The following is a 12406-nucleotide window of genomic DNA, read 5'->3' as shown; positions in this document are numbered from 1 at the left end:
ATAAAGGTAGGTTGAAATGGATGACTTTATTTACAGAAATGAGGGTCAACCTTAGGACAGTATGGACTAGTTTTCTGGTCTAGTCCTCATGCACCAGGCAGGGCTTAGCAGAAGAGAGTAGCCATAGCTGCATGCCTTGTCCAGCCGCCACCAGCCTCACTTCCAGCAGATGATGATGTTGGGGTCATTTTCCAGCCGTTCATCTAGCTCTTGGTAGCTCATGCCTGTATGGTGTGGTAGAGGTGAGGTCAGCAGCCTTTGGGGGGTTGGCCACGCTGCCCTGACCCACCTCAGTGGTCCTGCCTGCTTCTACCTGTCTTGCAACAGATCTCATCATAGCTGTGGCAGCCTGTGTAAAGCCTGGCAGGGTGGCTCCGCTCATCCCGAGACACCCGCACAGGATACTTCTGTAGTCGCCGGATGAGGTTCTTCATAAGCCCAAACTGGATCAGCTTCCTGGGATGAGTGTCAAGTAAGAAAGAGGTGATGCTCTGGGCCAGGCTTCCTTCTAGCCAGGCCAGTCTCCCCTCCCTCCGGTTTTGTTTCCATGACCAGACTGGTCTCCAAAACCCACCACCTCCAGGAAGCCTTCCTGGATTAGCAGTGCCATGTGATTCTGCTCACTAGGTGTCTCCTGCTTTCTCTCTGGCTCAGAGTTCCAGAGAGACACAGAGAATGTATCTCCCCTCAAGCAAACCCCTCATGCTTCAAGGGGTAGGACCCTCTGACCGTTCATCAACGTGCTGCAGCTGTTGGGGGTGGCGGCCAATGAGATCTCTCACAGTAGTGCCTGGGCTCAGGCTGCAGTACAACTGGAATACATCCCGGAGACTGGCCCTCTTGTGCCCTGCAGGCATCAAGGGTCAGCTCTCCAGGTGGCCCTGCCCTCCCTGAGATGGCCTCCCCCAGAGCCTGCCAATACCTTGCTTGGTCACGTAAGATAGACACGCCTCCTGCAGGGACTTGTCGTCTACCAGGTCCTGGACTTTAGGTGTCGGGCAGTACACATTGGAGTACTGGAGGATAGTAGGCGGCACAGGGGCTTGAGTAAGGGGCTTGGAAGTCTGACACAGCCCCAGTTGGGCCCAGTCACATGATCCAGTCTCCACTTAATCAGACCCCAGACTCACCTACCTGGAGAATGGACACCAGTGTCACAACGCCATAGTACCTGGGGGAAACAGTAGTGCTCAGCTTCTGAGGGCCATGCCTTCCCAGCGCCTACACTCAGGGCCCCGGGTTCCTCCTGACTGCTAAACCTGTCCCGGGTGTCACTGCGTCCCACTCACAGCAGGTTCTGGATGGCAATGCGCACCAAGTTGAGCTCCACGTCTGCCTCAGCTGAGATCTTCTGGACATGGCGGAAACCGTCAATGTAGGGCAGGATCTGGGCAGGAAAGAACAGGTTCAGCAGAACCGGGATGAGGCCAGGGCTGTGGCCAGCCGCATGTCATGATGGCCAGGGCGGGCGAGCACACCTGCTGTGTGGTGAGGTCCCACTGTGAATTGAAGAAATCCTCCTTGTCTTTGGTAAAGACAGGCACATCATACTCCTGGGCCACGGGAGGGTCAGGCCGCTGCTCAATCACCTTCAAGTGGATGGTGTTGGACTCATCTGCAGGGGACCCCCCATATCCTCAGTACCAACTCTTCCAAGAGGCCCTCAATTACCAGGCAGTCCTCCCAGCCACCCCTGAGGCAGACAGGTGGCTCTGGGTAGGACCAGTCTCCTCCTTTTATGGAGCAAGAGACTGAGGTCCATTCAGGGGAAGAAACATGTTCAGGGAGCAGAGCCAGAGAACTCTACTGGCCTCCCCCTCCCCAACCCCATCGTCCACTGGACCCTGGACATCGTCAGCCAAGCTCATGGCTATTTCCTGACCACCAATTTGTTCACCAGTCTTGTCCTTGACTGGGCCCACCTTCCTCTGCCACTTTCCCACCCCTCCTCGACCCCTCTGCTGTCCTTATAGAGGCCGGGCCATACCGATAGGCAGAGTGCACCGGCCTGAGGCATTTAGCTCCTCCAGCAGGATGGTCATGATGGGCACCAACTTCTGCTTGCTCTCCTCCGTGGACACGAAGCTGCTCTCTAGCTGAATGGGGCGTGGACAGGATGGTGGGCACATCCCAGGACCCTTGGCTGGCACACTGCCCTCGCAGGTTCCCAGGTCTGGAGGGCTTTGGAGACATGCGAACACCTTCCCTAACTCTGCCTGCCCATCCCCCCGAGCCCATTGTGTTGCAGACCTCCAGTGTGGTCAGGTAGCCAGCCAGCTTTTTGACGATGGGCTCAAGGGCACAGGTCTTGGCTTGGGCATCACACACGAAGCCTAAGTTGAACAGCAGGGCATTGCGGCTATACTTCTTGTGCTCGATGCACACAGGGCAGCCTATCAGTTTCTTCTCCATGGCTGTGCTGGACGAGGGGAACAGGTAGGAACAAAATCAATCTCCTTCTGTCCCCAGGTCTGTCCACTCCTCCTTGGGAACCCTCCCTACTCCCCAGCTTGGGGCTCACACAGTGATGAGCTTGTTCTGCAGCTCTGGCTTGGTGATGATGTACACCTGGACGGTGTCAAACAGCTCCCGGGAGATGAAGTCCTCAGGGACCTGTGGAAGGAAGTGACAAGAAGCCCCTTAGAGGAACTAGTACAGAGACTAGGCAGAGTACATAGGGTGACCTTCAAGACCTAAGCTCTCTTCTCCAGGGTTTCTCCTCTCTCCCATCCACCCAGGCCTACTCCAACTTTGTGTTTCCACACACACATTATGTTTTCACCTACCTCCTGGCTTTTGCATATGCTGTTCCCTTCACCTGGCACACTCCTCCCACACCTAAATTTCGATGCATGCAGGGATACTAGTGGATCACCACTCACACCTCTCATAGGACCTGGCACCTCCCTTGGGCCCACACAGCCCCATTTTCCACAATCACTGCCTATGTGATGTTTGTTTGCTGTGCCACACCGGGAGCCCGGGACTGGGTTTGAATATACTTGTGGTTCACGATTCCCCGCGAACGAGGGAGCGGCGTGCCTGCGTGTAGCACGGGGCACGGGGTTCCCTCGCTTCCAGGCAACTGACTGAACTCCCCGGAGCGTCCCTCTATCCCCCATTGTCCCGCGAGCCCGGATAGCACCTGATAGGTGATCTTGGGTCCCAGCGTAGGGTGAAACTCGCTGAAGAATATGCATTCGATGCGGCAGCTGCTGCCCATGGCGCCAGTGGGGCCGGGGTCTGTAGCTGGCACCTCTATTCCTGGGAGCACCTGTCAGAAACAAGACCGGAGGCTTGGGCCGCCAGCTCAGGCACGCCTGCGCACTGATACACCCGTGAAGCCATCTGCTCAATAGCGCCTGCGCAGCGCAACTCAGCCGTGTGGCTGCGAACAGTCCCAGGAAGTCCTGGTTGGGTAGGCGTCGCACCCGGAAGTTAAGCGGCGGAGCGGCAGGGCGCGCGGCTAGCGCCCGGAGAATCCCACTTGTTCAGGACCGAACCACCTCCTCGGGTCGGCGCTGCGGGTGAGGCAGGCGAATCCCTGGCGTGTAGAGGCAGCAAGCCAGCTGCACGTGGGAAGGGTGTGCTCAAAGCGATTCAGGCTGTAATTTCGACGCAACCTGGAACTACAGTTCCCGTAGTGCTTCACGCCCCTCCAGCAGGCGCTCCCGCCCTGCGACGGCGTGGTGCATTCCGGGATTTGTAGTCTATTACACGGCCTTGCGTATCTTATCTGGAAGGTGGACGGATCAGTGATCAGTGCCAATTCAGATGCGGATACACGCTGACAGGCCACCAGCCCGCGACTATTCCTGGGCCCTGCCTTAATGCTGTCCCTTCCTACCTTAACTCTTTGGAAGAGAGTGGCATTCCTGCTTCGCCACCCTTGCTCCAGTGAGAAGAGTGGACAGCAGGCACCAGAGGCCCTTGCTCACTCTGCTATGCTTTCAGGCTACAGCCGGCCTGATTGATCATGGCCCTTTCTGTGGAGACCGAGTCACACATATACCGAGCTCTGCGCACTGCCTCCGGGGCTGCTGCCCACCTTGTGGCCTTGGGCTTCACCATCTTTGTGGCTGTACTTGCCAGGCCTGGCTCCAGTAAGTAGAATGCATAATTACTGACTTTTGGGAACTGTCAGTTTTCCTGGGGAGCAGGGGCAATAGGAAGCCTTGGGTCTGACTCTTGGGAAAGGCCTGGCTGGCTGAGGGACATGCCATGCTGGAGGGATAAGCAGAGTGATGAGAGTGAGGGCTCTGCCAGCCTGGCCAGGCCCCACAGAGTACCTGGCTTCTCTTGTCTGGATGCTGTACTTGGCTGCCTCTTGCAAAGTACAGAGGGAAAGAGGGAGGGCTGAGAGAAGGGTGAAGGGTGGCCTCTGATCCAGGGAGGGTCCAGGAAGAGAGAATAGATATGTGGTCAGCTTGTTGCAGTAAGAGGGAGCTTGCATTTTGGCAGCACCTCCTTGGGTGATGGGCTGCTCATTTTCCTCAGCCTGTGGGGATTGGTGTGGTTGGGTTCTTCTTGTTTGAGCCTCACAAGTCTTCCTCTTCTCATTCCAGGTCTCTTCTCCTGGCACCCTGTGCTTATGTCTTTGGCTGTAAGTAGTGAACCTGGCCAGCTCTTAGGGGTGGGAAGGAGTACAGCTCTGAGGGTGGTCTTAGTGGCCTCTAAATGTAAATGGACACTTAATATCTGTTTGGAAGGGTGGGATGTGGGGTTGGAGGAACTGTAGGCTCCAACTCCTGCCACAGTTTATATCTGAGACTTGAGTGAGGGGAATCAAGATGTAGGGCTTTGTCTAAGTACAAGATGATGCTTTAGCCACCTCCAGGCAGGAGGCTTAAAATATGCATTTGGGTGTACCTGTGCCTCCAGTCACCTTAATTTACAGTGGTGCATCTAATAGTCCCTGAAACAGTGCACCCATGTGGACAACTCTTGCCGAGAAATTGTATCCAGGCCTGTCAGGGAAACAAAGCTTGTGAATCATTTATAACTGCCCCATCTCAAACCTTGTGTTTGCTGGGTAACATAGCAGAGATGACATTTCAGAGTAGCACCCAGGAAGAAGTGTGAAGAGGTACCTCTTGTGGTTAGTCAGAACACATGTTCTGTCCCAGATGGTTTTCCACTCTTGCCCCACCGAATACTCGTCAGTGGGGGAGAGAATAAAGGGCAGTGAGCCCACACTGGCTGGCAGCTTAGGTTCATTGAAAACTCTGCCCTTCTGCTTGGCAGCACTCCCATTTAGTGTCCTCTCTCTGTCTCCGCAGTTCTCTTTCCTGATGACCGAGGCATTGCTGGTGTTCTCTCCTGAGAGTTCGTTGCTGCGCTCCCTTTCACGGAAGGGCCGAGCGCGTTGCCACTGGGTTCTGCAGCTTCTGGCCTTGCTGTGTGCATTGCTGGGCCTGGGCCTTGTCATCCTCCACAAGGAACAGCTCGGCAAAGCCCACCTGGCCACGTGGCATGGGCGGGCAGGGCTGCTAGCTGTGCTGTGGGCAGGGCTGCAGTGCTCAGGTGGGGTGGGGCTGCTCTACCCCAAATTGCTGCCTCGATGGCCCCTGGCCAAGCTTAAGCTGTACCATGCCACTTCGGGGTTGGTGGGCTACCTTCTAGGGGGTGCCAGCCTCTTGTTGGGCATGTGCTCACTCTGGTTCACTGCCACAGTCACCGGTGGGGTCTGGTACCTGGCTGTGCTTTGCCCTGTCATTACCAGCTTGGTCATTATGAACCAGGTGAGCAACGCCTACCTGTACCGCAAGAGGATCCAGCCGTGAACTCTTCCCAGCCTTGGGAAAGCCTGGATTTGCCCCTCAGCTTGGGAGCCGGGTTTGAGGCCTCCTGGACACCCTCAGCTCGCTCACGGGACACCTCAGGCCCTGGGGCAGCCGGAGTCCTGCGTGTGACACTGTTACTTGCTCCTCATGCTGCGGTGCCTCCCTTTCCTTCCTTTTCTACCGTCCCAGAGGAGTTTATGCATCATGTGCCTGGATGAAGTCGGGGTTGCAAGACTGTCCTCCACCCCCAGCAACTCAACTTTTGCTGGTATGTCCAGAAATTACAGAAGAGAAGAAAGTAAAATAAAGTGAAAAAAAAAAAGACTGAAGGGATTTCCCCGATGGTCCAGTCGTTAAGACTCTGAGTTTCCAATGCAGGGGGTGCAGATTTGATCCCTGGTGGGGGAACTAAGATCCCACATGCCGCGAGGTGCAGTCAAAAAGAAAAAAAAGACTGAAAAGACTGGATGGGAGGAATAGCCCAGAGCTGGGGACAGTTCTTGCTAATACCATCAGCAGGAACAAATGGGCAGCTGGGCAAGATGGGGACCTGTCCGTGGCTGCTCACTGAGGGGCTGAAGCTCTCCTGCGACATTAGCTCCTGGGATCTGGCTGCTGAGTGTCCTATGCCACCTGGGGCCCTAGCAGGTCCTAGGGCTGCAGCTGTAGCTGTGATTGGTGGGGCTGTGTCCTTTCAGTTTCCCCAGGTGCCCACTGTGTTGGGAGTTTCGACTGTGATGGTCCAGTCTGGGCAATGACAGGATGGGAGCTGGGGATGGGCTGCCTCCATAGGTGCCAAACACTGAGCATTTTTGTCTTCAAAGTGAACCATGGGTAAGAACAACTCCTTATGATGAGAGACCCTTAGTTATCAGATCTTCAGGCAGGGCCTCCCTGACCAGGAAGTGCAGGGAGAGAGAAAATGAGTAAGGGTCTGAGGTGACAGCTCTGGGAAGGCTGGTTCAGAGTGGACATGTGGTGGTGAGGCAAGGGAGAGAGTGACAGGGGGTGGGAGAAATGAGGGCAATGGGCTTTTTATCCAGCAGGAACAGCCTTTGTGACCGAGCCCTGGAACCTGAGGTCCCTGTCTAATCCACGGCTGAGCATGGCGAGGGGGCTGCACAAGGTGGTCTAACGGAGCCCAGGAGCCATACCTCAAAGAACTGCTTTATTGATACTGCGAGGCAGGGCTTGGCTGCCCACTCAAGTGGTCCTGTAGAAAATACCTGGGAGCTGTGGCTGCTCTGGGCTGGAAGCAGCCATGGCCACAGCAGAGGGAATCAGAAATTTTGACATGAGCGTAGTCTTTCTGGGGGCAGGCAGCGATGTGCAGCAGCCCTGCGCTGGCTCCTGCACTGGCTGGACCCCCAGAATGTTTTTGGCAAATCCTTGCCTTGGCTCAGGGCTCTCAGCAACCAGTGTCAGGTGTGCGGGTTGGCCCAGGAGCCACGGCACCAGTGTCTGTGCAGCCACTTGCTTGAGGCTGCCTGCTGAGGTGCAGTCTTACCTCAGATGGCCTGGGCTGCCTACGCTTCAGAGGTCCCATGCCTGGCAGAGTGGTTGTCTGGAGCTGGAACCAGGAGCAAGAGTCCTGGGTAGTGTTGGCGAGAAAGAGCAGAAGGCTGTGGCAACCCGCAGCAGGCCTTCTTCCCTCTCCTCAGAGCAGTCAGTGCCCTGGAGTAGCTGAGAGGGTGTCAAAGGGGGCTTGGGAGAGGAGGTGCTACACTCAAGGTGGTCTAGAGTTACAGCGTTGGGGGAGCTGCCTCAAAGGTGATCAGGCTGGATTCTGGGACGGCCCCCTTCCCTGGGAGTGTGGGGGCCTTGTCTGATGGCACGGGGCTATCCATCTTGGCCCCAGCCTCCTCTTCGTCGTCGTCCATGCTGGGCCAGACGGATTGGTCCTCCACTCGCTTCAACCGCTCGTTGAGGGCCTTCAGAGCCAGTTGCCTGGGGCCAGGGAAAGATGACAGGTCACTATGGGTCTGAACGTGGTTCATGCCCTGTATTCTTTCCCTCAGGAAACTGACTTGCCTTACTGCTCACATGCCTCTCAAAATCCTATGTGTTCTTCCCCATTGCAGGGCCCAGGGCTCCCCAGGGATCCGATTAGGACTCTCTGCCATCCAAATGAGGACCCAAAAGCTGTAGAGCACTCCCTCCATAGTTTGGACACCTTCAGGCTGAGAATGCTGGGTGCCCACCAGGCTGCCCCTAGGCCAGCCCGACATGGTTCTGAGGATGGTGCCTAAGGCTAGGCAGAACTGCGACCCAGGGCAGATCCCTGGACGCATGAATTTCTGCTGGGCACCAGCATCACACTGAAGGCATAACTTCTCCCCATCTCCTTGTCAGGAGTGTTGTGAACCCCCTGGCAAGGGTCTGTGGGGAGGTTTGGAACTTGAGTCCTTGCCTTGGCTCTCAGCCTGGGAAAGCAGGGCCAACTTGGGTTAGCTCACCCCTCCTAACTGACTCTTAGCATTGGCTTTCCCAGAAGAACCCCCAACACCACCAAGACCTGGGTTAGAGCAGGAACACATAGTTTCCTAGCGGGAAGAGAGGAAGGAAAAACAGCCCATGTGGGTAGGGCACAGGCCAGGCCTGGTTCCACTGGGCAGACCCCTGGAGACCCCACCCTGAAGGGAAGTGGGGAAGTTCGCTAGAAGAAGGTATATACAAGGACCTGGGACCCTGCCCATCAGGAGGTGGGCTGCTCACGCTGCCAGGGAGCACTCCTCATAGTGGTCACTGTGGACCCCTTCTGCCACCAGCATGGGAGACCCATATAGCCTTCCATGTTCCAGAAGAAAACCAAAATCTCCACCATGCCAGGGGACATGACAGGAGGAGCAACAAGAAGACAGGCACGCAAAGCCCCAGCACTCCACCCTGTCCTTCAGCCTGGCATCATGGCAAGTTGGCACAGACAGAACAGTCCTTCCCTCTACTACCCAGGCTCCCATTCTGGAGACTGCCTTGCCAATTCTGTTTAAAACCTGCCGAGGTAGTGGCATGCTCATCACTCTGTCACAAGGGTCAAAGAAGGGAAACCCTGCTCCCACTATTACTGGCTCTTTGGGGCAGGGAGTGTGGCATGCAGCAAGAGATCAAACTGCTTGGTAAAGTGACCCCTATCCCGAAGCAAGGTAACAACCACAAGGCTATGCCAGGAACCCCCTTCCTGACACCACACCCCAACATGCCTCCCACTGTCCAGTTTCTTGGGGCTGTGAAGTTTTTTCGAATGTCCAGCCAACCCTAACAATCCAAGATTTCTCACTAGAGGAGGGGCCACCACTGTGGACTGGGATCACCCGAACATCTCTGAGGACAGTTCAGTTTCCACTAGGCCCAGCCCTTCTGGCTGCATCTCCTCCACCAGTTAAGGTTAAAGATTAATAAAGAACTCGGTCTCTAGGATTGATTAGCCACGGAGACACAAACTGTAAGGCCCACAATCAAGCTCTGTGGCATGCCATGTGTACTAACACCTGGCACCTTGGGCCACAGTAATCTGGCCTTCTCTAGTTGGAAACTCCTTCAGGAGAGGGGTGTGTCCCACACGCCAAAGCCCCAGTGGAGAGGAAGCACTGGAACAAGTCCAGCTGAATTTGTAAAGTTGCCTGCTAAGAACTCATCTCACAGGTATGCAAAAGCAGAAGCCTTTTACAAATGCACAGAGTTGGAACAGAACCTGCTCTAGATTTCACAATTCAAGTAATTGCATAAAAAAACACAAACGCAAACAACAACAAAAACCACTCAAGAATAATGTTAGAAACAGAGCTGTGCCCACTCTGGTGAGTCCATAGGCCTGGGAGAGAGAAAGAAATGGATTAAAAAAAGATCTGTCTTGCCCTGGCCAAGGTGCAGTACGTGAATAATTCAGCTGAGACTCCTGATGGTGCAGATGGCTTGGTTTACAGATAATGAAAAGGCTGTCTCCATTCCCTGGTGTGGTCAGCAGGCTCCCTCGGTGGGTCACGTGGCTGTCCCCTGGGTTTGGTGACACATGCCTGCCAGAGTCGGTGTACATGGGCCAGTGGTTGTCTAAGTCTAGTTATACCCCAGGCTTCCCTGTTAATAAATAAGCTGCAAAGAAGCACGACATCTGAATTTAAGGCCCAGGAAGAGGGTGGAGTCCAGCACTTGGAAACTGGGGTGGCCCCAACCACCTCAGAAGGATCCCAGGTCTCCTTCCCTGTCCCTCTCTCACAGGGGAAAAAGGACCAGCGGGTTGCTTCTGGCTCCCACAGGACCAGTGTCAAGAATGCCAAGATTCTGAGACAAGGCCAGGCTTATATGTACCTGGCTCTCCACTAGTCCTCACACAGTTCAAAAGGAAGCAGGGCGTTTCTTGAAACTTAAGCACCCTGAGTGGTGAGAAAGACAACTTTTACTCCCTAATTTTGGAAAGCAATGTATGCAGCCCAGATACCGAAGTGTTGAGATCAAGGCCACAAACTGGATTTTCTCTGAGTCTGCCCCCAACATCTTACTGTAAGCCTGCATACAGCTGCCAGCCTACATACAGCAAGCAAGCACCTCAAAAGATGGAATGTGACCTGATCTGTAAGATTCTCCTAGCTCAACAAGGTTTTGGAAGATTTCACAGTACCTTCTCCGCTCTGCATCTTGAGGGTCTGTGCCTGGGAGGCTGATGGTAATGGAGGATGGGGCGCCCACATCATAGCGCTTCACTGTCTTCTGGCATATCTTTACTTTGACCAGGAGGCCATGCACCAGGTTTGCCAGCAGGCTCACCACAGGCTGCAGGATCTCGGGGAAGAAGGTGGCGAAAGCAAAGTGGTCGGCCATGTCCCCTCGGCCTCGGCTATGGCGCTGGTAGAAGCGAAGATACACCCAACTGGAGATCAGCCCAAAGCCATAGGAGGCCAGTGCCGGGCTCTGGAGCAGTGTGGCCAGCCGCAGCAGCAGCAGCAGCCCCAACAGCAGCATGGGCACCACACTGACACGCACCTGGGGCACTCGCAGGACCACACAGTCCCCCATGGTTTGCTTGAGTGCCACCAGGACACCACCTAGGAAGCCCAGGGCGCCGTGGATGCGGACAGTGAAAAGGTAGACCAAGTTGAAGGAAGCCATGTAGGTGAGGAGGTAGGCGAAGGCCCCCAGTAGCCCCACAGACACGTTCACCACTGAGAAGAAGATGAGCAGCTCCAAGGCCCCCCAGAGGGGCTCCAGCAAACGTCCAGCTACCACTACCGTGGCCAGGCTGATGGCCACATCCCACACATGCTGTTCCATCAACCCATGGGTAGCCAGGGTCCAGATCCAGAAGTTGGGCGGAAAGAGGTAGCCTGGGGTGACCGCCAGGCAGCCCGTGTCCACGGCGAAGGACAGCAGATACAGAAATAGTACCGCCGCGCACAGAGCCTTCACCACCACACTGGCGCTGGACAGAATGGCCCCCAAGTGTTGGCGGGCGCCCGGTAGGGCGCGCTGCATCTTCTTCGCGGGCGTTGGCCTGAGGGAAGGGTTTAGTGGGCTAGGGGCCTCCCCGGGGCCTCTTCCCAGTCCGGCCCCGACGGGAGGCCCGGGCCCGACCTAGTCACTGGCCTATGGCCCCGGTGAAGGCTTCTACTTCCGGTCGGGTCGACTCCGGTCCCAAAGGGCAGAGCCGGGCCTGGTCGGTCGCGGGGCCGGGGCCTAGGCCCCTCGACGGGGAATCTGAGGAAAGGCCCCGAGCAGCTTAGGCACCACCGCCTGCCCGCCCGCCCTGTGTGGCCACAGCGCCGACCGGGCTGGCGGTGATCTCAGGGCTCGATCTCCTCCATCCACTCTGGGGCCTCTTACGGTCCGCGCGGCGCGGAGACTAGTTCTGGGCCGGAGTCAAGTCTGGTCAGCTCCGCCTCGGCCTCGGTCTCGGTTTCGACAGTACCTCCTCCCTTCTCAGGCGCCGACAAACAGGGCGCTGCGCCTGCGCGCCCCCGACGGAGGCAGGAAGCCCTCTGAGCGTCGGCCTTGCGGCTCCGCGGCATGCTGGGACATGAAGTCCTCGGCCACACTGGGACCTGCGGCGATCAGGGCTCTGGGTAGAACAAGTCCCAGGAGTCTGTGCGGCGGGAGAGGCGGGTGTGCTTGGGAGTTGTAGTGCTCAGGACCGTTGTCGCCGGCTCTCCAGACGTGGGGGGAGGGCGAATGACCTCTGGAGAGCCGCGAGAACCAGCGGCTGCACAGCTGCACGCCATGCACTTTCTGAATTTCCCGGGAGGCGTGGCTCCATGTCTGACCGTACATCTGAGTGGGTGTGTCCTTGTAGGCAGGTGTGCGAGTTAAGAATGTTGGATGACCGGGCGCGAACTCCTGGAACTTCCACGGTCGGGTGTATGCCTGACCCAGGTTGGAATTCTTGCTCTGTCTTCTGACGGATGCGTGGCATTGGCCAAATTCCCGAACTTTATTGAAACTCAGTTTCATGGACCGTTGAATGGAGATGATGACGGGACCTACCGTGAGGATCCAAGGGGACTGGGATGTAAAATGCAGTCCACCATGGTTGCTCAGCGAGTGTGCTGCCCATGCTGCCCTTGTGTACAAGTGAGGTGGAGCCCACACTTGAACTCCGGTCTCCAGCCCCAAAAGGGGTGAGGCAGGACCTCTCT

General features: G+C 56.3%; 3 protein-coding genes across 3 annotated transcripts; 1 reads left to right on the top strand and 2 right to left on the bottom strand.

Annotated features, from left to right (window-relative positions):
• Positions 1-7: 7 nt before the first annotated feature.
• On the bottom strand, positions 8-3412 carry NPRL2 (NPR2 like, GATOR1 complex subunit). The gene is made up of 11 exons (XM_069561924.1): positions 3146-3412; positions 2522-2613; positions 2251-2419; positions 1988-2096; positions 1479-1615; positions 1290-1387; positions 1135-1171; positions 923-1016; positions 730-847; positions 314-456; positions 8-224 (listed from the first exon to the last, which is right to left on the bottom strand). Exons 1-11 carry the CDS (start codon positions 3221-3223, stop codon positions 157-159), a joined length of 1143 nt encoding a protein of 380 aa, XP_069418025.1. The 5' UTR covers positions 3224-3412; the 3' UTR covers positions 8-156.
• Positions 3359-6116, top strand: CYB561D2 (cytochrome b561 family member D2). Its single transcript, XM_069561926.1, has 4 exons — positions 3359-3527; positions 3955-4103; positions 4566-4603; positions 5280-6116. The coding sequence occupies exons 2-4, from the start codon at positions 3977-3979 to the stop codon at positions 5781-5783; spliced, it is 669 nt and encodes a 222-aa protein (XP_069418027.1). The 5' UTR covers positions 3359-3527; positions 3955-3976; the 3' UTR covers positions 5784-6116.
• Positions 6117-6934: 818 nt separating this feature from the next.
• TMEM115 (transmembrane protein 115) lies at positions 6935-12001 on the bottom strand. The gene is made up of 2 exons (XM_069561925.1): positions 10399-12001; positions 6935-7730 (listed from the first exon to the last, which is right to left on the bottom strand). Exons 1-2 carry the CDS (start codon positions 11247-11249, stop codon positions 7526-7528), a joined length of 1056 nt encoding a protein of 351 aa, XP_069418026.1. The 5' UTR covers positions 11250-12001; the 3' UTR covers positions 6935-7525.
• Between the last annotated feature and the right edge of the window lie 405 nt (positions 12002-12406).

Source organism: Ovis canadensis, chromosome 19 (assembly GCF_042477335.2).
Source record: "Ovis canadensis isolate MfBH-ARS-UI-01 breed Bighorn chromosome 19, ARS-UI_OviCan_v2, whole genome shotgun sequence".
Lineage (NCBI taxonomy): Eukaryota > Metazoa > Chordata > Mammalia > Artiodactyla > Bovidae > Ovis > Ovis canadensis.
Note: the sequence above shows the minus strand (reverse complement) of the source record. Positions and strands in the feature narration are given on the sequence as shown.

Excerpts from the sequence above, each read along its gene's own strand:
- NPRL2 (XM_069561924.1), bottom strand. The coding sequence starts at position 3,223 with ATGGGCAGCAGCTGCCGCATCGAATGCATATTCTTCAGCGAGTTTCAC. Across the intron at positions 1,388-1,478 it reads GGGACCTCACCACACAGCAG|ATCCTGCCCTACATTGACGG; the intron begins GTGTGCTCGCCC and ends TTTCCTGCCCAG. Across the intron at positions 1,017-1,134 it reads CACTGGTGTCCATTCTCCAG|TACTCCAATGTGTACTGCCC; the intron begins GTAGGTGAGTCT and ends ACTATCCTCCAG.
- CYB561D2 (XM_069561926.1), top strand. The coding sequence starts at position 3,977 with ATGGCCCTTTCTGTGGAGACCGAGTCACACATATACCGAGCTCTGCGC. Across the intron at positions 4,104-4,565 it reads ACTTGCCAGGCCTGGCTCCA|GTCTCTTCTCCTGGCACCCT; the intron begins GTAAGTAGAATG and ends TTCTCATTCCAG. Across the intron at positions 4,604-5,279 it reads CTGTGCTTATGTCTTTGGCT|TTCTCTTTCCTGATGACCGA; the intron begins GTAAGTAGTGAA and ends CTGTCTCCGCAG.
- TMEM115 (XM_069561925.1), bottom strand. The coding sequence starts at position 11,249 with ATGCAGCGCGCCCTACCGGGCGCCCGCCAACACTTGGGGGCCATTCTG. Across the intron at positions 7,731-10,398 it reads CAAGATGCAGAGCGGAGAAG|GCAACTGGCTCTGAAGGCCC; the intron begins GTACTGTGAAAT and ends CCCTGGCCCCAG.